The sequence below is a fragment of the Drosophila albomicans genome, chromosome 3 (assembly GCF_009650485.2).
Source record: "Drosophila albomicans strain 15112-1751.03 chromosome 3, ASM965048v2, whole genome shotgun sequence".
NCBI classification, from domain to species: Eukaryota; Metazoa; Arthropoda; class Insecta; order Diptera; family Drosophilidae; genus Drosophila; species Drosophila albomicans.
Genome location: NC_047629.2, coordinates 14533816 through 14558432, shown reverse-complemented (window position 1 = coordinate 14558432; position 24617 = coordinate 14533816). Strand labels below are relative to the sequence as shown.

Genomic DNA, 24617 nt, shown 5'->3' with positions numbered 1-24617 from the left:
AAGTTATTAACAATTATTAAATAACATGGGTAAAACAGCTGAGCTAAGTTTGGTTACCAGATCTTCAATGGTAGTAAAGTTTAACGCTGGAATATCAGTCAAAGATATTGCCAATGAGTATAATGTGTCGCGTCAAACTGTGCACTACCAAATCAAAAAGTTTAAAAAGCATAATGACATGCGTAATTTAAGAAGATCAGGTGCTAAGCGCAAAACAGATCTCAGCGATGACCGAGTTCTATTACGGGAATTTAAAAAACATGTTTTACTAAAGCCCCAATCCGCAGCAGATCAATTTAATTTGTCAGCTAAGACACCAATTAGTGAGCGCACAGTTCGTAGACGATTAAAAGAATATGATTTTAAGACTTATAAAGTCAAAGAAGTCCCATATATAACAAAAGCAAACAAGCTCAAAAGACTGTCATTTGCAAAGGAATATGTCAATAATCCAAAGGAGTTCTAGAGGAGCGTTCTATGGACAGATGAAAGCTCCTTTGAGTATAATTCATCAAAAAATAAAATTTTTGTAAGATTACCAAGGGCACAAAGGCAGAAAAGGCGGCCCGTTTGCCAAAAAGTAAGCCATGGTGGAGGCTCTGTGATGTTCTGGGGATGTATAGCGTTTAATGGACTGGGTGACTTCGTTCCTGTCACTGGTTCGATGAACCAAGGCCAATATTTACGGATTTTAAATGATAATGCATTTACTTCTGGAGACAGGCTTATTGGTCAATCCTTCATTCTGCAACAGGATAACGCCCCATGCCACAAAGCTAAGATGATTACAACATTTTTGAAAGATGTTGGTGTTACCACTTTGGACTGGCCGCCTCAAAGTCCAGATTTAGATATAATTGAAAACATCTGGTCTCTTATGAAACGTAAAAGAACAGTATCGTTAAATAAAACCAGAGAGGAGACAATTTCTGAGGTCACTTCCCTTTGGGAAGAGATATCTCCAGAGATCATCCGAAATTTAATCGATTCAGTACCGGAACGCCTGGAAAAAGTTATTGAAACTAAAGGAAATTATATATTTTACTAAATACCTTTTTCCCGTTTAGTTTTGTTTAAGTTTTAACTTTGTTATTCATATTAAAATACACTTGTCAAAATACTTATGCCACCGCTTGAAAATTACATAAGCTTATATTTTTTCAAGTTCATATGATAAAATGTTGAATTCATTATTTTTAAGTTTGTATTAGCACTAAGTAAAGCAGCAAAAAAATTCATTAAGTTATATTAAACCATTGCAAAGTTACTTAAAAATTTGAATCATTTTTTTTCGTCAAAATAATTATGCCGACTAGTGTACTTGGTTGGAATATTGAGCAGTTTTGATTTAGAAGATATTGTAGAATTCATAGAAGGATTTTTTGACTTTCTTAACATAAATAAATGATGTTTGCTAGAAACAACGTTTTAGAAAGACTTTAGTTACACAAAAAGAAGACAGAAGAGCAAAGGACAAAAGCTTAAAAACTTTTTGGACTTACAAAAAATTTCTTGAAGCATAAAATCTAGATTGGAAAATTATTGATAAGATTTGAATCTTCATTCATCGAAATTGATCGAAAAGATCTCAAATTCGAAAATGTTGTTCTGCATTAAACTTAAAGAGTTCAGTAATCTTTTCACTCGATAATGTTTTCATTATTTTTCAATCTAAGCAGTTAGCTTTCATTCGATGACGCTGCGTATTTTATTCTCTTTGCTAGTTTAATTATGAATTAAAGGCATGTGCTTGTAAATACCCTGTATCCTATATGCTGTTATTTTTGAATAAAAAATGTACTTGATAAAAAGTGGTTTATAAAACTTAAGCAAAAATTCAGTAAAGAAGTATTTTATTATTGGTTACTTGTTATTTTGAATACTACATTTGAATAAATTAAAAATTGTATAAATAATAAAAATTAAAATATCGATATACATTTTTGTAAATATCGAAATAATAATTTAGTAAAATCTTGTTATTGATCTGAATTTTTGTATAGTATACAAAACTTTAGATGGATATACCCCATTTGAGTGTGTTTCGTTGTTAAAGCGCTGTCAATCGAGCAGCTGATATATTATAGCTGTAGTTAAGTTCATTTGGGCTGCAACTAGACAATTTGAGTTTTCAATTTCATGCAACGCCACTTTGCATTTAAACCAAAAGAACCAACTTTAATATATTCCATTGGTCTTTCGCAACTGTCCCATTCACTCTCTCTCTCCCTCTCTCTCGCTCCGTGTTCATCTCTCTCAATTGTGTGGATGGGTGGCGGTGAATGTAGTCTGTTGCTGGTTCTGCATGTGAAGTGCATAGATTATGCAGTTGGCTTCAGTTTATGATTGGCAAATCCAATATACGTCGTGCACTTTGGCATGCAGCCGGGCCGCAGATTGGCAGAGACCAGCAACGAGACGAGAGTCGAGAGATCGGAGAGTTGGGCATGAGGATGAGGAGGAGGCAGAAGAGAGGAGCACTTGCAGCAACTGCAATTTCGACAGCGCTGCCACTTTATGGCAGTTGCACGCATATTTTCCATACACTCTCACACACACACACACAAACACACACATACAGATGCGCAGAAACAAGATGGCGTTGCGCCCGTTTCCGGTTGATGGGCAACGGCGTGATTATCGGCAGGCGGCTGGCACAGCCAGCAGCGAAGGGCAAACCGCAGTCACTGAAAAAACCAGTTCGATCTGCGCATATAGACTGATAGACTGTTGTGATATGCTATACAAGTTGAATATTTGTTAAACATAATATAAAGAAAAGCAATTCAATGTAGTTGGATATTGTAAATTAGAATATATTACTAGAATAATATAAACCGAAAATTGCCAAGTGAAAGTGTTTAATATATTTGATAAAGTTTTTTTTTTAAATTTCAACAAAAAATGAAACTTTTAAAGAATATAATTCGAAATTATTAAGTATTTTGATAGGTTATAATTACAATTAGATTCAATAAGAGCTATGTATCTGAAGAATATTTTAATGTTAATGTTAATGTTAATGTTAATTCAATAAATTATAATGGTTTATTTATTTGATTAAGAAATATTCTTCTTATTTCTATTGAACAAATATTAGTTATATGAATTACAATAAACTTTTAAATAAAATACGACATCCAATTTTAAAAAGCGTCAGAAAGTTGACCGCATAAATGTAACAGAGGTAGAGGCTAATCGATAAATTCTATCGGTATTGGTTGGCATTAGCAATTCAGTTGGTACTAAGCTAACGAGAACATCAATCAGCAAAAGAAGAACAGAAGCAGCAGCAGTCGTCAGACGTTATAAAAGTAGTCGTCAGAAAGAAGGAGTATTTTTTAAGTTTATTCAATCTGTACTATTATACATATTATCAATTATGCATATATCAAATAATCAAAGGTAATCAATATAACCAACATTAAGTTTAGGCGCCCAGCCAAAAGATTAACCCAACATTTCAGAAAATTTATTTTGAAGTTATTTTTAACGTTGAGTGTTAGTTAATTGATTTAAAATAAATTTGAAGTAAAGACAGTTTGGATTAAGACACATTCATCATATTTTCAATATTTTCGCAAATCTATGTTAAGTTGAATATATTTCTGAAATATTTTTTTGTTTATATATATTAACATTTTAAATAAAAGAAATTTTTGATAGCAAGAGCCTTTCAATATGCCCTCGGGCAGTAGTAAACAGGGTATAGTGCACACAGAGCAGTAGTAGCCCCACAAAATTGCTGCCACAGCAGTAAGCTGCAAAATAAGCCAAAAATATGCGTTATCAAGCCAGGCCAATATAAAAAGAGAAACTCTCTTTCTCTCCAGACCAACACACTCGTACACACACACACAGAGACACTATACACAGCTGGGCCGCACAGCTGGAAAGACAACAAGGACACACACAGGACATTGTGGCAAAACGTGGAGTGAATGGGGAGAGAAAACTGGGCGATGGGTTTACCAATTGCAGTCGCCGTTGCCGTTGCCGTTGTCGTTGCCGTTGCCGTTGCCATTTTGCATTACTTTGCATAACGAAGGGGAATATATCCCGCTGTGTGTGCTCTGGAGAGGCAGTTGCCGACACGTCGCGACATGTCGCCTGTTTTGGAGCTGCCCCATTCTGCATGCTCCATAGTGGAGATGAGTTGAGTTGAGGTCTGAAGTCTGCTGTTTAACCATAAACTGCTCGTCCATGGTCATTATGTGAAGCTCTTCTTTCTGCCTTCTTTATCCAAGTTCTTCAGCCATTTTTTGAGTTGAACTTTTCCACACATTATTCTTATTTATCGGCGCACAGCAGCCAAGCCCCCGAAGCTAGGCTCCATGAGTGGCCATAACATCGTTAGCTACGTTCAGGCCATAAACTGTTGCATATTATAAAGTTTACTTTACGACAGCTCCAAGAATTCCACACTGTACGCCTGCCAGAGACTCCTTTTCCTAGGCAGTCACTTCGACTAAGGATACAAATATATTTCATACACATAGAGTATGAGCTCTTTTTTAATTTTATAAAGTTCATTTCGTATGGTAAGATACTTGTTAAAATAATTTTCAGGGGGCTTAACTTTAATTAATTATATTGCAAGTGTTGCGGAAATGCAGTCGAATAAAATGTGATATAGTATTTAAAATGTTAAAGCGTTAAGGAGTAAAAAATCTACCATTTTGCTCTCACCAAAAAAATTCAATACCTTTAATGAAGAGTTAACTTTCTTAGACAACAAAATGTTGCAAATAGAAAATTCTTTAATGCTCTGTAAATTTTCATTTATTTTTTAAGGGTGTGCTATTTTTTTTTTCTGCTCATAAAAATCATTTTAAAGTGGGTGGAGGGAACCGGGAATGCGGGAAATGGGTCTCTTTTTAACGCTTTTTGCTAACACACTTAAAATCTTATTTGTAAAGAGAAAGAAAATCCCCCAAATTCCAAAGTCTTGTTTAGCTTGTCAGTTTGTAATTTATGGGTTCAGGTTTTGGACATTTCAATCAAGTTTTATCCAATCTGTTGGTGACACCACCAACAGCAAAAACAGCAACAACAACATCTAAATCAGAAGCGTTTCGCATGTTTTTCTGATTATTACGCTCATTACATCATCAAAAGAGACAAAATAAAGGAAAGAACGAACGAAAAGTAAAGAAAAACATTCCTCATTCTTTGTTTTCCATATAGTATGCGATGCTATGTGCCTCGTTTTGTTATTATTTTTGTGCTTCGTTGCGTTTTCACAGCTCGACGGCCAAAAAGAGATGGGGGACAGCCGGCAAACCCTGAGAGAGAGGGAGAAGGAGGAAGAGGGAGGTGGAGAAAAGCTGAAAAAAGTCATTGTTTACCCTTTTACGCAGCGTTTTTCGATTTTGTCGCCAAAAACTCAGCCCCTGACTTAACCTCCTTTCGATGTGTTGAAATCTTTTCAAGTCTGTGTGGTATGAGCTCATTCCAAGAGCAGCAAGCGAGCAGGAAGCGGAAAACCTTGGGGAGTGGGTAGTGATATGGGGCAAGAAGGGAGAAAAAGGCGCGCGAAATTCATTTGTTAACCCGGAAAGGGCGCCGTCTAATCCACTGGCACTGCAGTCGCGACCCGCCAAACTGGAGTCCAATCCGGAGGATGCAGACCCAAAGTCCCCAGCGCGTGACACAAGAAATGATTGATGAAGGTATTGGCGAAAAAGTTACGCAAAAAAAAAAATGACGAAGAAAAGAAAAGTAAAATGAAAGAAGACAAAAGGAAAGAGCAAGAGGAAACTCAGATATGGGCGAAGCTAAAGGAAACGCATTTAAAAGCATTAAAGTAAAATTTTTCAAGTCCTAAATTAAGCCAACAATAAAGACAATAAAAAGGAGAAAAGTTGCTAAAAAAAGATTTGAATGTAAATATAAAAAATGAATGTACTTTCCGATATAGATGTAGATATAGATATAGATATAGATATAGATATAGATATAGATATAGATATAGATATAGATATAGATATAGATATAGATATAGACATAGATATAGATATAGATATAGATATAGATATAGATATAGATATAGATATAGATATAGATATAGATATAGATATAGATATAGATATAGATATAGATACAGATATAGATATAGATATAGATATAGATATAGATATAGATATAGATATAGATATAGATATAGATATAGATATAGATATAGATATAGATATAGATATAGATACAGATATAGATATAGATATAGATATAGATATAGATATAGATATAGATATAGATATAGATATAGATATAGATATAGATATAGATATAGATATAGATATAGATATAGATATAGATATAGATATAGATATAGATATAGATATAGATATAGATATAGATATAGATATAGATATAGATATAGATATAGATATAGATATAGATATAGATATAGATATAGATATAGATATAGATATAGATATAGATATAGATATAGATATAGATATAGATATAGATATAGATATAGATATAGATATAGATATAGATATAGATATAGATATAGATATAGATATAGATATAGATATAGATATAGATATAGATATAGATATAGATATAGATATAGATATAGATATAGATATAGATATAGATATAGATATAGATATAGATATAGATATAGATATAGATATAGATATAGATATAGATATAGATATAGATATAGATATAGATATAGATATAGATATAGATATAGATATAGATATAGATATAGATAGATAGCTTACATTAAAGCACCTTATATTGAGTGGGTTGTTCGGCCCACATAAGTATGCTACACTTAATTTGCTTTGAAAGTTTTATGTGCAGTATCTTTTAATGGTCACATAAAGTCATCCGTTAGGTCATTTATTGGACCGCCTTTGTTGTTGACCACTCTGTTTGCCCATCTCCATCTCTATCTCCATCTAGAGTATCTCTATCTGCAGTGCGAGCCATCGTCATCGTCATCTCCATCTCCATCAAGAGTTGATGGCTCTTTGCGGATTCTATTTCAGTTGGCCTTTATGGTTAACCATTTAGTGCTTTTATGGCTAGTTACTCTCCTTTGATGGCATTAACATAATTTATGTATGAGCACGAAACAACAAAGCTCCGTTACAAAGTATCTCTTAGAACGTTCGGTTTCCCCGTGTTTGTCTGTGTACACAAGGTAATCAAGCAATCGAAGCCAATTTAAGTGTTTCTCAATCCGGGAATTAAAGATGAGCTCAATAACAGATTGGATTTGCTGTTGTAGTTAATTTATTGAAACTTTAAACACCTGTATGATAATTACTCTAATTGGATTGAGAAATCTGAAAACGTTTATAATGAATAGATTTGAGCAATTCGATATACGTTATACCCAATTTCAGATAAGTCTTTAATCAATGTTTACGAGCTTTTCGACCGGAGACCAGGTACTTTTATTTCCTATTCACAAAAATTAATTATAAAGTCAACAAAATATGCAAAACCCAAAATAATAAAAATAACAAAAATATATAATAATAAAAGTCGCAAGAAGGAAAAAAGAAAAATATGTAAACATTTTTCGTACATTTAATTTTATGATATGCAAAATAATCATAAAAAGCGCAACAGCAACAATGCCCGCAAATATTGTAATAAAAACACGAGTACCTAACAAACAACAACAACAAAAATAATAATAATAACAACAACAACAACAATGTGTAGCAACTTCCGCTTCCGCTGTGCTGGTGTGCCGATGTCGCGTACAATGGCTAAAATAGTACAATGTGTGCTATAAATTTCACAACTTTTAGACGCATAACCAAACGAAGCAAAGTTTTCTAAATACAATTTTCTAAAGATTGCCAAAACTTGTGGTTAATACTCTACAAACAAAACTATTAACATAAATAAAAATGTCTTTAACCAATTTAAAAGAAAAAAATGGAAATTTAATATGCAGTTTTATTCAAGAATAAGACATTGTAAATTTCAAGGCTATTAAAGCTATCAAAACATTTTTCCAGTGTTATCAAAAATTTTCTGAATTTTCCCTTTATTTTTTTGGGCTTTCAATATTGTTTTGATAGTTTGTTTGTGCTTTCACTATTAGATATTTAAGCGATTTATAGTATTTTAATCCGAAATTAATTATATATAATACAGTGAATAGTTGGTGAATTCCTATCATTAATGCTATCAAAATATTTTGTGCTTTCCAGTGTTAAAAAGTTTCTAAAAATGTTTACTTTATTTGACGAACTTTTAATATTATTTACATATTTACAACTTTTTCGATTATTTTGTGCTTTCACTTATAGATATTTAAACGCTTTACAATATTTGAATTAGATTTAAACTAATTATAAAAATTTCCTGCAACAATTTTGATTACGTTTTCAAACCAACTGATCTTTTTGACACTGTGCGCTGTGTCCACTGTTGGAGTGATGTCCAGGCTGGTATTTTTATATACCCGTTAAATTTCGGGCGCATACACGTAGTGCAGACCACATGCCATGCCACGCCTACACTTTTCAGTCAAACACACACACACACACACACTTACACATATACAAATACATAGACTGGCTCACACAGACACAGACATAACCATAACCATAAACAAGCAACGACAACGAGGAGCGCGACATTTTATAGCTGAGAAGAGGCGGGCAACGTGCAGCGTGAGGGGAGGGGCGGGGCTTTGGGTGCCGGGTTCCAGAATCAGGACCGGGAGCAGCAGCGGTTCGCTCGGTTTATATATTCTTTTATTTTTGGGTGGGCAACTCTGGGCACTTGGCATAAATTAAAGCGCCGTTAAGCATAAGCTCGTCCAATTACCAAAGTATCCTTTGCCATTATATTTACGGATTTATTATAGTGTTGACTGTCGTTGGCGCTGCCTCCCCCTGCCCCCCGCTTCCTGCGTCGCGTCGTGCCACGTCGAGTCTTAAACTGCAGTTGTTGGCCGTGTGGTGCCACACCTCCATATAGACACATACGTACATACATATATATAGACTGTTGGCGTATGCATGCATGTACTTTTATCGGTCCTTTGTCATTTGTCATGTTAATTTAATGATTTTTACTTTTTTCTTCTCTCTCTCTCTCTCTCTCTTTCGTTTTCTCTCTTGCTCTATATCCCTTTGCTATCTCCCTGACTTGTCCCGTAGCGCGACTCGTTTGGGTTTTTATGCCTTAATGGCAAAATTTCTGCCCCCTTTCACCAAGCCACCAACCCGCCTTGGCCATATAAGTTATGTGTGTGCGTGTGTATGGGTGTGTTGGCAGCGTAACGGTAAATTTATATATACACATACAAAACATCGCGAGTTGTCAACTTGTTTGACAGACCCAAAACGAAAACACACTTACACACACAACAAATATTCCGCAGTTGTTCAAAAATTAATGTGAACGCCCAACAAATTTCAGTTATGCGTGAGTTGCCCAATTTGTGAGTAAAGCCACCATACAAACACCTTCCTCGCTCCTTTCCCCTTCCTCTTTCCCTATTCCCACCCCCAAAGCATTCACCTTTTCCCCTTCCCAGATCGTAGCAAGCGATTGCTCTATCAGCAAAATGCAGAGACTCCCCCCCAAATAAATTCTGTGGGCAGAGATATGTATGTAGATAGGGAGCTGTGGTTTCAGCTTGCGCTTTAACAAATATTTGGTATTTAAAAAATACCGCAAAATACCAGCAATGCAAATATTGTACCATAATATTGATATCAGGCGAGCACAAATTTGCTTAAGCGAACGTATGAACTAATTGATATATTTTGATTTGTTGTGCGACAATCAAAGTCAGCGTTCAAGAATCGAAAGTGATCAACTGCCAGATGCCTTTAAAGCGAAAATAAATTATTTAGAAACTGGAGTTATTAGAAAAGCATTTTTGTAAAAGAAGTAAATGATTTATTCTTTTTAAACGAACTGAAAACAATCAAGAAAATTCGTTTTTGTTCATAAGTTGTTGGTCTAAATAAGAATATAAATTTTTATTGAATAAATTATAATTATAATGGATACTAAAATTAATTTGCATCTATTTGGAGAAATTTTAAAGAGCTCAGTTACATTATAACTTATTACAACTGTTATTATCCAGGAAATATATGTAAAAGGCAGAAGGAGGCATCTCCGATGCTATAAAGAGTCTTAATCAGCGTCAACAGCTGAGACGATATAGCTATGTCCGTCTGTCTGTCTGTCCGTCCATCTAGATCTCAGAGACTATAAGAGAAATAGATAAAATTTGTATTGACAGAACTTTTTACATATGCACGCCTCTACAAATCGATAAATACCTACTTTGTATACGGTACTAAATCAATGTAACAAATATGCCTTTTGGTACATTTTTAGTATTTTTGAGGTATATGAATTTGATATATTTGTATAGCTTGGTATTTTTTTTTTATCCAACAACTAAAGTAAATGGAAAAAGATTGCTTAGTTGTGGCTTTAAGCGTCTGACTTTCTATTGTTCTTACTCAATTACGAAATTTGTTAATAATATTTATTGAAATTAATTACTTGAATGTGAAATTAATTATAAATATTAAGAGTTATTTCAGCGCCTTATGATAATATTTAATAACTTTTTATCGGCTACAAATTTTAAAAGTGAATAGAAAAATACATTTTACTACAATTTTAATATAATACTTTTTCTTTATAAAACGAACTCTTATTATTTGAATTTCATCCACATATCGTAACGATACAATGGCAATGAATATCGTAATATAGCTAATAATGTGGCTATGATTGGACTTTGTAGTGCTGCAATCGAGTTTAGTAATATTGTTTGTCTGGGCAGCGTCTTTTAATTAATGCGAAATCTAATTGAAAAACAGATACGCACGCCGTTGCCATATTTTTCCGGCCTCATGTTGTTGTTGTGGTTGTTGTTGTAATGGCTGTGCGAGTGTATCTGCGGTGTTAATTGAAATTTAATCTAGGCAACACGCACAAAGCTCTGACACTATACGAGGTACGAATGTGAATGAGAATGTGAATGCGAATGCGAATACGACTACGAATACGAATACGAATGGTTGTTGGTGGCTTGGAGGAGCAATGGGGTATGCTCGATTGGGGTATGAGAATGGGAATGGGAATGAGATTGGCAGTGGGAATGGCATTGGGTATGGGATGTGTTTATCGGCCAGTTGGCAGTTGGCGGCACAGATTAGAAACATTTGTGCGACTAAATAGCTGGCTGAATGTGCGAGTATCTCATGGATACGGATGCGAGGCAGCCAAGCAGCATCAGCAGCAGCAGCAACGACATCAGCAATAACACCAACTCCAACAGCATCAACGAGAATAACAACAACAACTGACGCAGCTTTCTTTCATAGTCTTTGCCAATCATTTTCCCAGCCTCCTTGTGCAGAATATTTGTTGCGACGCAGTGGCATCGACATTCAAGGGGAGCGCTCAAATGTTGATTTAATTTTATTCATCTTCAGAACAAATACTAGATTTGCTTTAAGAGAAAGTTAAGCTAGTCTTATTTGTGTTTTTTTTTTTGTATTTTGTTTTCAGTAAAAAGATTCGTTATGTTTCATGATTTTTCTTCTTTATGTTTTTCGGTGATTTTCATGCTTTTATTCGTTACTCTTTTGCGTTCTATTTAGGGCAACTGAGATACTCCTCTTGGGTCACACCACTGAGTAATGCGTATCTGTTGTTGTTGTTGCTGTTGTTGTTTTCAGCTATCTGCACTTTAATATCTATCAGAGAGTTGCTTCGTTCGGTTTGCTTGGTTAGTAGATCGCTGGCTGGGTTTCGTTTGGTTCGTTCTGTTTTGTCGTTGGTTTTAAATCAATTGCCTGGTCGTGCCATTAATTTCTGAAAGTGCCTTTGCCTTTGCTTTCTACCATCTACCATCTACCTTCTGCCTTCTGCCTTGATGCCTTGCTGCCTTGTGACTTGTCGTCGCTTTAATTTATTTTGTCTCCTCATGCGAGTTGCAAGAGTCGCCGCCGCTCAATGTATGTTGCACGTTGCACGTTTGCTGCTGGTTTGCTGCTTGCATCAAAGCCAAAGACTCAAAGTCAGTCGAATACACACAGTGCCACAATGTGGGTTGCCTTGCATTTCTTTTAATTTATTTGAGTTGCGATTGATTCGCTTTTCACCCAGCCAACACAGCCACATGCGACATACCAGCTTGTAGATACAAATGTATCTTTTTTGTCGCCATGTGTGTATCTACGAATACGTACGTCTATTTGTGTGTGTGTGTGTGTGTGTGTGTGTGTGTGTGTGTGTGTGTGTGTGTGTGTGTGTGTGTGTGTGTGTGTGTGTGTGTGTGTGTGTGGTTGTTGCCTTGTTTGGCTCCTCATTAATGCTACAACTGTTGCAGCCGTTGCACAATTACCAACTCCACATATGCTCTGTTGCTTTACGACTGCAGCGTGCCCTTAAATTTAAACTCCCCTTCCTCAGTTTACCCCTTCTCTTTATTACAGTATCTCTCTTACTTTCTGTCGCTTTGGCTATGTGTGTGTGTGTGTGTGTGTGTTACAGTAACCCAAATTGGTTGTAAGTTTTCAACAATCACATAAATAACTCCGCTTGTTCCTTGACTGTAATGCACAACTATCGTTTGGTGTCTTTTCAAAGCTTTGTGCGAGAAACAAAGACATAGCTCAGAATGAATTTTTATTAAGTATCTGTAAGTTTATATTTTCTTATGTTTCGTTAGTTCTTCTTGACTGTGGTCAAGTAATTTCATTGTTTGACATAATAAGCGCTCAATTTGAAGTACATTTATATATTCATAAGTATTTTGTTATTTACTTTTGTAATTCTTAATGTAAAAAAAAGAAAAACTGTTTAAGTTCCCAATTATAAATCTGTTGATTACTTGATGTAGAGTGATATTTTAATATATTAAAAATATAATATAATGATGTGAAGAAAATAAGTATTAAGGAAGTTACTAAGAAGGTAGCATATTTTAAATAAAGAAACTATGTAGAAAATATTTAACAATAATCCATTTTTATGTTTTAAATGAATATTGTAACATTTAATTTTGTACATTGTCTCACAACATAATTTTAAATGAGGCTGATGAGATGCATACTAATAAAGGGGAAATGTATTTTCAAATAAATTCAGTTTAGTTGCAAAATTTGAAACATTTTCTTTTTATGCTTTTTGACTTATAAAGTGAAAAAACATTCATCAGCAACTTTTTCATTTGCAACTTTTACAGTAAATAACATTAACCTTAAAATTACCCTTTGATATTAAGCTGGTATAAAGTGAGCTTTAGTTTTCAATAATGCCTTACATAATTAACAATTATTCCATATTTAATGAAATGAATAATTTATAACATAGCTTTTTGTTGCCGAACGCTTACAGAGTATCTACTCGTCGACTATAAGCATACTTTGGCATGCAAATACGCAGCGCTTTGAGTGCGACAGCTTGCTACTTTGATTTGTGGCCAATGACTAGGCATTAGGAAGAGTCATGCCACACATTCTGGTGTTGCGGCAGCTTGTGGCACAGAGCACAGCACAGCAGAGCAGAGAATTGTGGCAGCAAGTGTATGTGGCATTTACTGTCGCTCTGTGCACACTTGCAACTAGTAACTTGCAACGTGGCAACATGGCAGCGTGGCAACCAATTTATTTCATTCATTTCAAATCATTCGAAAACTATACTTGCCCCCGGGTTCGTGGCGCAACCCAGCGCTTGCTGCGTTGCAGCTTCCTTTCATTATTTATGGCATTTTGTGGAGCGGCAACATCGACGCACTCAGCGTGTGATTGTTTATGCTGACCGAAGCCCCCATTTTACCATTTTATCCCCCCTCCCCTCTCTCTCTCTCTCTCTCTCCGGTCTCGTGTTTTGTCTTCTCAATCCAGATGGAACTGCAGTTGCAATCATAATAATATTTTTGCAATGCTGCGTCCATTTGGTCGATTCGACTGTAGACTGGAGACGGCATGACTGGATGACTCTAACTATGACTCTGAGACTTCTCTGCCGCTGCCTTGGACTCAGTCTCTTATTGTGACTCTCACTCCAAAGCTTTGACTCTGACTCTGACTCCGAGTCTGTTGTCATCGCATTATTATTCCGCTTCGACGTCTTCTGCTCTTTTCCTTTTGCTACTTTACTATTATGTGTTTCTTTGATTTCATTTTGTATGTGCTCTGCTCTGCTCTGCTCTGCTCTGCTCCCTCTCTCTTTCTGTCTATTATTTCTTTCCTTTTCGCTTTGCCATAAATGGTTCATAAAATTTTATATGCTCGTCCATAAAGGAAACCGTTTGCTCCACTTTCCACTCGCACTCGCATTCGCAGTCACAATCGCTGTCGCAGTTGCAGTCGCAACATTTGCAGCAAGCATTGAAAATAAGTTAAGAGATCTGCACGCCAAGCGGCAGTTTAGCAGATATTGAAAGTCCCCCTCCGAAGACAAGTTAATAGTGGCACACAGAGGCCACAATTGATGTATTTTATATGCTAAAAGTGACTTCCATTTGGTGGTAATTCTATGGGAAAACAACGGCTTCGCTTTAGCTATGCCTCGCTATACTTCGCTAGATGACAAAGTCTATCGCTAAGCTGCATTTGTTTCTCTGATAACCAATCAATGATAAACATGAAATGAACTATTTGTCAATTGTGTATTTTTTAACTAGCTCCAAAGAAGAATAAGAAGAGATCTACATAATAAGGAAAGTATCTGTAGTCTTTTTAAATAAATTCGAAATTTATTTCAAGTTATCTTCAAAATTAGCCAATAATTATGTCTTAGATATGTTTGAGAAAATTAAAATTAAATTTTATATGTAACTAAAAGTAACTTAAATATGTATTTCATAAGTAGGAAATAGATACCCGCTTCTGATTTTAAATAAAACCAAATAAAGTGCGTTATTATTATTAAAATATACCAAATTTATATAGCCAAATATACCAAAATATCACAAAGGCTATATTTGGTATATTTACATTGTACTACACTTGAAATATACTATAGAGTACAAAATATGTATATCACATTGTCAGCAAAAATGGTTCTAATCAAAAATTTTATTAAGAGAGTAATTATAAAAAAAAATTAAAATTTATTACTATAAACAAATGTTATATGTTACTTTAAAAAATATACAATTTACGAATGTACTAAAAAATGAAGAATAAATATGGTGTAAATTTATTTAATGAAATATTGAAAGTTCATTGAACTTAATGGTGTTATTAATAAGACTGGAAATGAAAAAATAAATAAGTCTCAAAATCGATTGACTGCTCCATAATAAATACAGATTATTTTCAATAAACCAATATGGATTATTACCTGTTGAGAAACTCGAGTTGAGTAAATAAAGATGAAACAAATAAAAATAAGACAACACTATATAGTATAAGCATTCAACCCATTTTGATGATCTGACCTACACTTGCATTGAAAACACTTAAATAGCAGTTCAGATTCTTATCTCAGGTTATCTACCATGACTATGAAACTACTACATCGTTTTATTCGAACATTACCTACTTACTAAACTTTTAGGAATGCTAAAATGTTTGCTAGTTAAGGTTGTTTATTCGTTCAATAGTTCTAACAAATATTACAACGAAAATTACGTTTCGCGTGGAGATCCCTGTAGGCCTCCGACAGACTGGCATTTTCCATTTTCCTGAAAGGCAGCGTGCAATTGCATTGTTAAACCGAATGGCAAAGCAAAACGCAAAATGGTTTCAAAATCGTTTAGATGCTAACTCTCTGGCTTTGGCTTTGGTTGCGGCTGAGGCAGAGGCTGAGGCTGAGGCTGAGGCTGTCGCTGAAGCTGAGGCTCAGGCTCTCGTATCTTCCGCGTTGCCAAAATCAAATTGAGGGGCTTATGCAACTGGCCCAGCAACAGCAGCAACAACAAACAACCGAAAAACAAAAAGTGCACAACAAAAACAACATTGGGCAAATCGCAGTTGGAATCGGTGCTTACGTGACCAGCCGAACGACTCAATCTCAGTCAGTAAAAAAATCGCAAACAAAACCAAAAACAAAAATAAAATGAAAACTAAAAAACAAGAAATGAACAGGGCATTGGATGATGGAAAAGATACCCTGTAATTATAACAGAAGACAACACTTCAATTTTGCAATGATCTTTTCAATCCAAATTTTATCTTTTTAAAGTGATCAATTTGATTAAATGATCGCGATTGTGGCATACCCAATTGAGGCCACTTAATGCGTGCAGGGTATAAAAATTACCGGTGCATGTTGCAAGCTGTCGATAGGCGCAGTCCCCGCAATCGTCTCATCCACAACAAACTATTCGTATTCGCATTCGTATTCGTTTATATGGTACGTATTCGTATTCGTAGTCGTATAGTTGTATCTTATTATCAACTTGCGCTGCACTCGCGCTGAGTTCGCTGGCCGTTCATGAACTACAAACGCCGCTGGCTGCGTTTTCGCTTTGCATTCGACTGCAAATTGGCAGTCGACTGAAGGAGGGAGGGGGACGGCGGTACGGTGGGGTCTGTCCTCGATGCGGTTGTTGGCTCTTGGGCTTTGCCATATCTGACGGATGCACAAACACAACACAACACAACGCACAGCACTGCGCCCAAAAAAACGTGTATGCACTTTGCCTTACTCTTCAAGATACGTACGCAACTTGCAGATACTCTCAGTGCAATTGCAATAGATACACAGATACAAAATGACATATAGAGGGCATCTGTTGGGGAGCTTTGTCGCAAGCTGATCAACTCTTTACAGTGACTTTTTTTTGTATGTGCAACCATTGAATTTATGGCTAATGAAATCTGTTTAATTTATTTTCATAGAATTTTAATTATTTATAGCGTAAATTATTGACTGCTAAATGAATGGCATTTAAATTGAGAAATATAAATTACTAAAATTTTAAAACATATATTTATTTTTAATTTTAAACGTATTTAATTTGTTATTCAATTATCGATTCATTTGTAATTTCTTGACCATTATTTTTAACTATTTAATCGAAAAAATATACATATAGTTGATTTTTTCTTATTTTTTGCTACTTTTCTATGCGTCGTTTTCATTCAATTCAATTCTAATTTAATTTCAAATCAATCAAAATTATCATATTAGCACTACGTTGTATTCATTCAATTCAATTCAATTCGACTTCCACTTGAATTTAATTACAATTGTGCTAAATAAAGGAGTGAAAATATGTATTGCTGAAATTAAACTGCATTCAATTAGCACATTCAATTGTTGACTTTTGCTTTTCATTACAGCAACTTTGAGTTGTGTTTTTATCCATAATATATTTTGTGAAGAGGTTTCTAAAGTACTCACAGCTGTTCGATAGTTGATAAGCAGACGACCTTACAATTCATATAATATGTAGTATAAGTAATCACTATTATTATGCTCATCATTATCGACATCGTCATCGTCATCATTATCATTATCATCGAACGATGTCTCACTTTTGTTACAAACCAAAACAAAACCAAGGCACTTTTCCTGCACTTGAAACCGTGATGTACTGCTGCTGCTGCTGCTGTTGATGATGATGATGAAGCAACCTCCGAATTTCGAGTGATAGACAAATATTTCTAAGCAGCTTCAGTACTTGAACTGTGCGTAATGTAAGCGCTCTGCACACCCTTTCAGAATACCCTGCACCCAGCAATCCCCTCTCAGATCACACAGTGCTCGTTTCTTGTCATTTGCATGGGCCACACTTCACTTTGCCACTTCAGTTCGCCCAACAGCTGCGTTGCTCTTCACTCAAGATCCGAGCCATCGGAATAAGCTGAATAAGAGTGTGGAAGAAGAAGAAGCAGAAACTTCATTAAGGCCGAAGCATGCATCGTTTATTCTAGAGACGAAAGACGAAAGGTGTACAGACCGCAAATATGAGTATACTTTTCCTTGAATTAGATTAATCCATTCAAATGGATAGACCATGTATTATCTATTATCTATTATCTATTATCTATTATCTATTATCTATTTTCTATTATCTATTATCTATTATCTATTATCTATTATATATTATCTATTATCTATTATCTATTATCTATTATCTATTATCTATTATCTAGTATCTAGTATCTAGTATCTATTATCTATTATCTATTATCTATTATCTATTATCTATTATCTATTATCTATTATCTATTATCTATTATCTATTATCTATTATCTATTTTCTATTTTCTATTTTCTATTTTCTATTTTCTATTTTCTATTATCTATTATCTATTATCTATTATCTATTATATATTATATATTATCTATTATCTATTATCTATTATCTATTATCTATTATCTATTATCTATTATTTATTATCTATTATCTATTATCTATTATCTATTATCTATTATATACTATCTATTATCAATTATCTATCTGTAGAGTATGTTGATTAATAACACTCAGTTGATTTTTGAAACAAGGAGAAATCAAGAGCAACATCCAAAGTCATGTTTCGTTGTGTTGACCATATTGAAGGACACTTTCACGCAGTCCCTTGCAGCCATTGCACTGGACATTCATCATAGCATCATCTAGGATTTGGAAGACTCTTCGCTTATCTAAAGTACGCTGCTCGAGGCGCATCTCTTGGTGCAGGCAATCCGATAACTCTTGGCGTCCAAAGGGTTGATAGTTTACAATGGTCACATCAACGGGCAGCTGATGCAGCAGCTCATACTGTTGCCAGTAGAATTCCATCTCCAGATCGAAGATGTAGACGACAAGCACAGTCTGATTAGCTGCCGCATTGAGATCGCCCTCTCGTTTCTGCAACACCTTGTTGTAAATGGGCACGATGCCATAATCGCAGGCGGACAGATTGTCGATGATGATCAGGTTTTGTCCACAATCTTTTAGAAGATCCATAAAGTTGCGAATCATGTGAAATTTCTTGACTCCATCTGGCACATACGTACTCCACGAATAGGTGTGGACGTTCTCCTGCCAGGGGAACTGTTGTCGCAGTCCCATGGCCGTCAAACTCTTGCCCACTCCCGGTGGCCCAAGCAGCGCCACAGCCTTAAAGTTCCTTGGACTCTGGACGAGTCGCTCCAAGCGAGCCAGAGCATGCTCCTGGTTGAGCACCTGCCTGGCAATCTGGCGAAAGATTCTTTTCGTGTCTAGCTGCTGCTCGCAGTAGAAGGCACGCATTGTATCTTCCTGCTCAGACTCCAGCTTGCCACTCAGTCCCAGCAAACCAACAACTCCAAGCCACAGCGACTGCAGCGTGACACCTTCAAGTGGCAACTGAGTCATCTCACTGCCGAATGCCGGCTCCATGCCGTGAAAGAATAGCACTCCCAACACTGTCGCTGCTGCCGCGAGGACCAAGAAACCATGTATAATATTCATTCGCTGCGTGCTCCGCAGCTGCTCTCTGTAGGAGCGACAACGTGTGCTTTGCAGGATTCCACATTTTTTAGGATTCTTTGCGTCAGCAGCATCGCCAGGATGCAGAGTGCTGGACGTTGTCATTGGCTTTTTTGGCCAAGCGCCTCTTTGCATAGTGGAAAATAAATTGCCACAGTCAATTTCAATTTAGTTTGGTTAAATAAAAGTTGGGCAATTAATTTAGCAAGTTGAGTTTTTTTTCAAAATAAATGTAAAGTCTCAAACACTGGCAGTATTTTGTTTATTCTAAATCAGAGTTTTAGCTTCATAAGTTGAGTGTTTTTTTATTCATCTGTCTAAAAAACATTCTGAAGCTAGAATGAAGCTATTACTTTTCAATACTTTGGACTTCAGTGGTTAGTTGCTGATACAGATGAGAAAACTTTTGATATTAAAATTCCGATTCGTTAAAATATACTTGCAAAACTTTACATGGAATAATTCTCTATAAAGATATTGAACATTAATAATTAATACATATAAGGAAATTAGTTGTTTTGTTTTAGTTGTTGAACAATGCTTATATGCTTTCTAATTGATGTCAGCATTAGTCAGAATAAACCGTAAACTCAAAGCGAATCAGGTATTCCAAACAGTTTTGAAATATTAAAGATTTGACTGCCAGTGTCGAGAGTTCTATTGCGAGAGTTTTATAGAGTCTATTAGATGTGATAGTCGCTCTGTCTGCAAATAATTATATGCTTTGGTAAAGAAACGCCACATGAATTCAAATAGTGTCTGCGGTTGTTTTCTGGTCTTTCAAAGCGTTACTTTGCTGGCATTAAAAGCGCTTACTCATCATTATCAGACAGCAGTCATCAGGCAACAGTCATCAGCTGTTTTCTCGAGGGGGGCCAAAGGAGGGAAAGAGCAAAAGCAAGAGAGAGACAGAGACAGAGATTGCCATTAGGCCGACAATTAAGTTTAGACTTGCGCGGAAAGCCGGCAGCCAACGGCGAACAAGCGGCAACAAGAGGCAGCAACTGGGCCACTCTTTGAAAGCAGCTGAAAGATCAGGCGATCGTGATTACCAAACAAACTGAGCAACTGAACAATCAGCCAGCCAGCCAGCCAGAGAGACGACCGGTCTGGCCAGACACCAGCAAAAGCTAAAGCCCAAGCTCAGACGTAAGAGAAGGCGAGTTGAGGCGGATGTATAAGTAAGCGTATACACAGATACTCTGAGTCTTGAGTCTTGTGTCTGTGTATGAGCCATTTGTGCGCTTGGCAACAAACATGGCTCAAAAAGACAACAAAACACTTCAATTCGTCGTCGTGTAATAGACCAAATTGAGAAAAACCTTTAACTAAGCGAAGCCAACAACGGACATCGCACTTTGAATACTCTAACACATTTCAAGCACAACGCAAACTTTAGTTGAAATAAAGAAAAATATAACAAAAAGAAAAATGGCAAAGGCAGTTGCATTAAATTTGCAAACAAACAATAGATCATTATAGTATTTCTATATGAATAGCTGTCAAAATACTTATGACAGCACTGTGCAAATAGCCTAGGAAAGAGCATGCAGACAGACAAAAGATTTGCTGACAGTTGGACAGTTAGACGGATAGGCAAAGAGATAGATAGATAGAGAGACAGACAGATAGACAGACGGACGGACAGACGGACAGACGGAGACACTTGTTTTGAGCGCAGAGGCCCGTAACGGTTTCTCGAAAATCAAGTTGGGCGACTTGCAAAAGTGTCTTTCATAAATCAGTCAACGGTCTGGCTAACAGCGTCAGCTGTCAGCCGGAGATCATTTTTGGTCGCTTGGGTTCAGCTTTGGGTTCGGTAATTATGTCTCTACTCGTTTGAGTACACTCCGACGATATGTGTGTCATTATGATCCACACAAAACACACAGAGATAAACAGAGACAGAGATAGATAAATGAGAGAGCATGAGAGGCAGAGACTTGAGAGACTTGCTAGACTTGCCGGCTCTAGGGTAAAAGTTTGTTGGCCCTCAAGCCGGCTGAGACATTTGGCTGACTTTCCGTTTTGGCCATATTTGATTTGACGCTTTGGCCCTGCTGCTCTTGCTACTGTTGCCAAGCAATTCGTAGCAGACCAACTGCAACGGCTGAGTCAGCGCTTTTAATTGTTGCCAAAAGCGGAAAAGTTTTGCAAGTGAAAAGTAGGCAATGAAATAGTCATTTGGAAAATTTACAATCAGCCAAATGAAATTAACTAATAAATTCCCTCCCCAAAAACAAAAAAAACACAGCTAGATATGGAAAAACCTAATACATCTACTCTTAAGTGAGCATTAAGACTTGCAATCCGATTGTATTTAACCTAGTTGTTTAAGTAGAGAAATGTTTTAGAGAATACTTTTAATTCTATCAATTTATTGTTAAGTGATTCAGCATCATTAAATGAAACTTGAGCAGTGTTTTCAGCTCGTAATCTCGCACTTCTAAGAGATTAAGAATTGCTGAGATAGCAAATATCTTCGCTTTGAATACATACTATAAATAGGGATGTATTTGAGCTTCAATAAATCACAATCTATTAAATATGTACTCATATATTTTCCACTCTTGCATATTTAAGTAATTTTTTAACAATTCAAAACATCTATTTTTATATTTTCCAAGTGCGTTTAATCAACATTAAAGCCATGTGTATTTCTACTTTAATAATAATAATGGCCACTAATAATGTGCGTTTTGCAAATCGATAAAGCTTATGCTATTAAGCACCCATTAATTGACGCTTTTTTAATGTTTACAGGGTATAATTACAAACAGTTTTCAGACCTTTTGCCTCGCTTATTCTCGATCTTTCATTGGCTGGAAGAAAGAGTGCTTCGCGCGGCTGGCGAATTGTAGTTTATTGACAAGAACCTGAACGTGTTTGGACCGTCGCGACGTTGAGTACGTGTATCTGCTAGATACAGATACATACATGCGAGTACGCAGCTCATTATTTCAAGCCCGACAATAACAGCTTTAGCTGCAATAACACCGATGGCAGCAAATGTGGCAGCGTCTGCTGTCAGTTGCAACTTCAATTGAAACGCATTTAATTAGTTTGTGCCTAATTTATGCTGCCATCGACAACAACATTGCCATCGACATCAACGTTCAACATCAACATCAACGTTCAGCATCAGCTTGCAACAACGAAGCTGTCATCTGGCACTGGCACTGTGCTACTTCAGATACCCTAACAAAGAGTATGCACAACTTGACACAGAGGGTGCAACGTGTTAAAAAATAAAGAAAGGACAAATCTTAATTTATTAATGACATTCAAAAGAATAATATTTAGTCAATTAAAGTATTTATTTTAAAACTTTGAAATTAATTTTTTATCTTAAATGCAATTTTTAGGATTTGTGCATTATAATTATGAAAAATTTACAGATATTTTTGCTAGCAAGAGTATTAGTTTTTAATACAAATCTCGAAAATTGAGTCTTGGAAAATATAAAAATTTTTAAATAGAATAAAAGCATATGTCAACAATAATTATAAACTAACAATGGAAAAATATTTTCGTTTTTTATAAACTTTTACTAAAGGCATCTATAACTTTAAACTCAATAAAGTTGCTGGCAATTTGCGTACATTATGAATCTTGAAATTTGTAGGGTATTTAATCCTCCTTATGTTGCCAAGAAGTTGTATTGGCGCTGCTGTTATCTTTTTTATGACAAACATTAGGCGAACATTAGAGCAAATCAACGAATAACGATGACGATGACAGTTACGATTCTGTCGATTGCTTTCGATACAAAATGCTTAAAGGCGAGTGCATTGCTATGTGGCGGACTCTTGTAGGTCAGTACTCAGCTAGCCCTCTCGCTCTCTCTCTCTCTTCCATTCTCTCTCTGTTTCTTTTTCACTTTTGGATCTTTGTGGGGAGGCTCATCATAAGTTGTTGCTTCGCCCGCGCTTAGGAACGACGCTTCAATTAATTTAATTAACGAACGTGCTTCGAACGCCTTCCAATTGACGTTGTGGCATTTGTTAAATTGTTTAAAGAATAGAATGGCAGAGAAACCAACAACAGTGCGAAGTGGGGAGAGGGGTGGGGGGGAGGAGTGCTTCAAAGATGTGGGTGTCTTTTGCTTTACTTATTTTGATAGCATTGTGGGGCTTCTCAGTAAAATCTACTGAATGCGTTTCTATGATTAACTTTCATTTGATGAAATATTTTCATTTCGGCTTTCGTTATTCTTACAATGTATTCTCAACCTCCCCCTGATGTCCCCCTGTCCCCTATCCACCGTACACACATTCTGTAGTAGGGCTTCGCTCAGTTACCCCTCGTCAGAGACGTTGAGGCCTCTTTGACCGCTTGACGCTGTTGCTAACCGAGCTGAGGTCATGGGCTTGATATTTTTTCCATTCCAATTTTCCCGCTTTGTCGCTTTTCCTCTTTCCCTTCGATTCTCCATGCCTTGCTATTTTCCCGGCTGACAACGCTGTTGGTCATTCTGTTGCTTAAATGATATATTGGCACTATGCGAGAGCCGAGTCGCTCAATAATTGTGATTGGTGTTTGTTCCCTAAGCTTACCATGTTTATCTCGGCTTATCCTCGACCTTTTCAACTCAAGAATCCTTCGTTGTTTTTGGGCTTATTTCATTTGTGAGATTCTAATCGGCATTTCGAAAGCATTAGTCATGATTTTAGGTTTATTCTATTTTACTATGCTGCAAATGGAGAAATCTTAGTACGGTCTTAAATTTAGTGTAAATATTATTATGTAAGACCGAAATTAATAAAATATCGCACAAATGTTTTGTTTACTACTCTCTTCAAGCGTACTTTATAATGTTTAAAGTGCTGTGATTAAGGAAGCTTTCATTTAATCAATTCAGACTACCTACAATAGTGTTCATATTTATCTAGTGATGAAAGTAACATGTGTCTAATAATAAACTAGTTATTTCACATGTAAATTAAGCACTCTCTTAATTATCTCTATTATTAACTATTACTACTAACTGCTGCCCACTAGTTTATAACTAGTTTGAACTAGTGATTGGACAGCATGACAAGAGTGATTATCTCTGAAATAAAAACAACCTCTTTGTATGAGATTTATTAATATTACAGCTAATCGGCAAATCTATTATGTAGTTCTCTTTTAACCATTCTCTTCTCCACTCCCGCTGATAGTTGCCCAAAAAAGTTTCCATAAGTCAAAGTAAACAAGATCTGCGTTTCATGGTTTATGCTTAATTAAGATC

At 35.8% G+C, this 24617-nt stretch overlaps 1 protein-coding gene across 1 annotated transcript; it reads right to left on the bottom strand.

Moving 5' to 3' along the window:
• Nucleotides 1-18255: 18255 nt before the first annotated feature.
• LOC117568378 (uncharacterized) lies at nt 18256-19655 on the bottom strand. Its single transcript, XM_034248985.2, has one exon. The coding sequence runs from the start codon at nt 19517-19519 to the stop codon at nt 18461-18463; it is 1059 nt and encodes a 352-aa protein (XP_034104876.1). The 5' UTR covers nt 19520-19655; the 3' UTR covers nt 18256-18460.
• Nucleotides 19656-24617: the final 4962 nt, after the last annotated feature.

Coding starts and splice junctions, on each gene's coding strand:
- LOC117568378 (XM_034248985.2), bottom strand. CDS start 19,519: ATGCAAAGAGGCGCTTGGCCAAAAAAGCCAATGACAACGTCCAGCACT.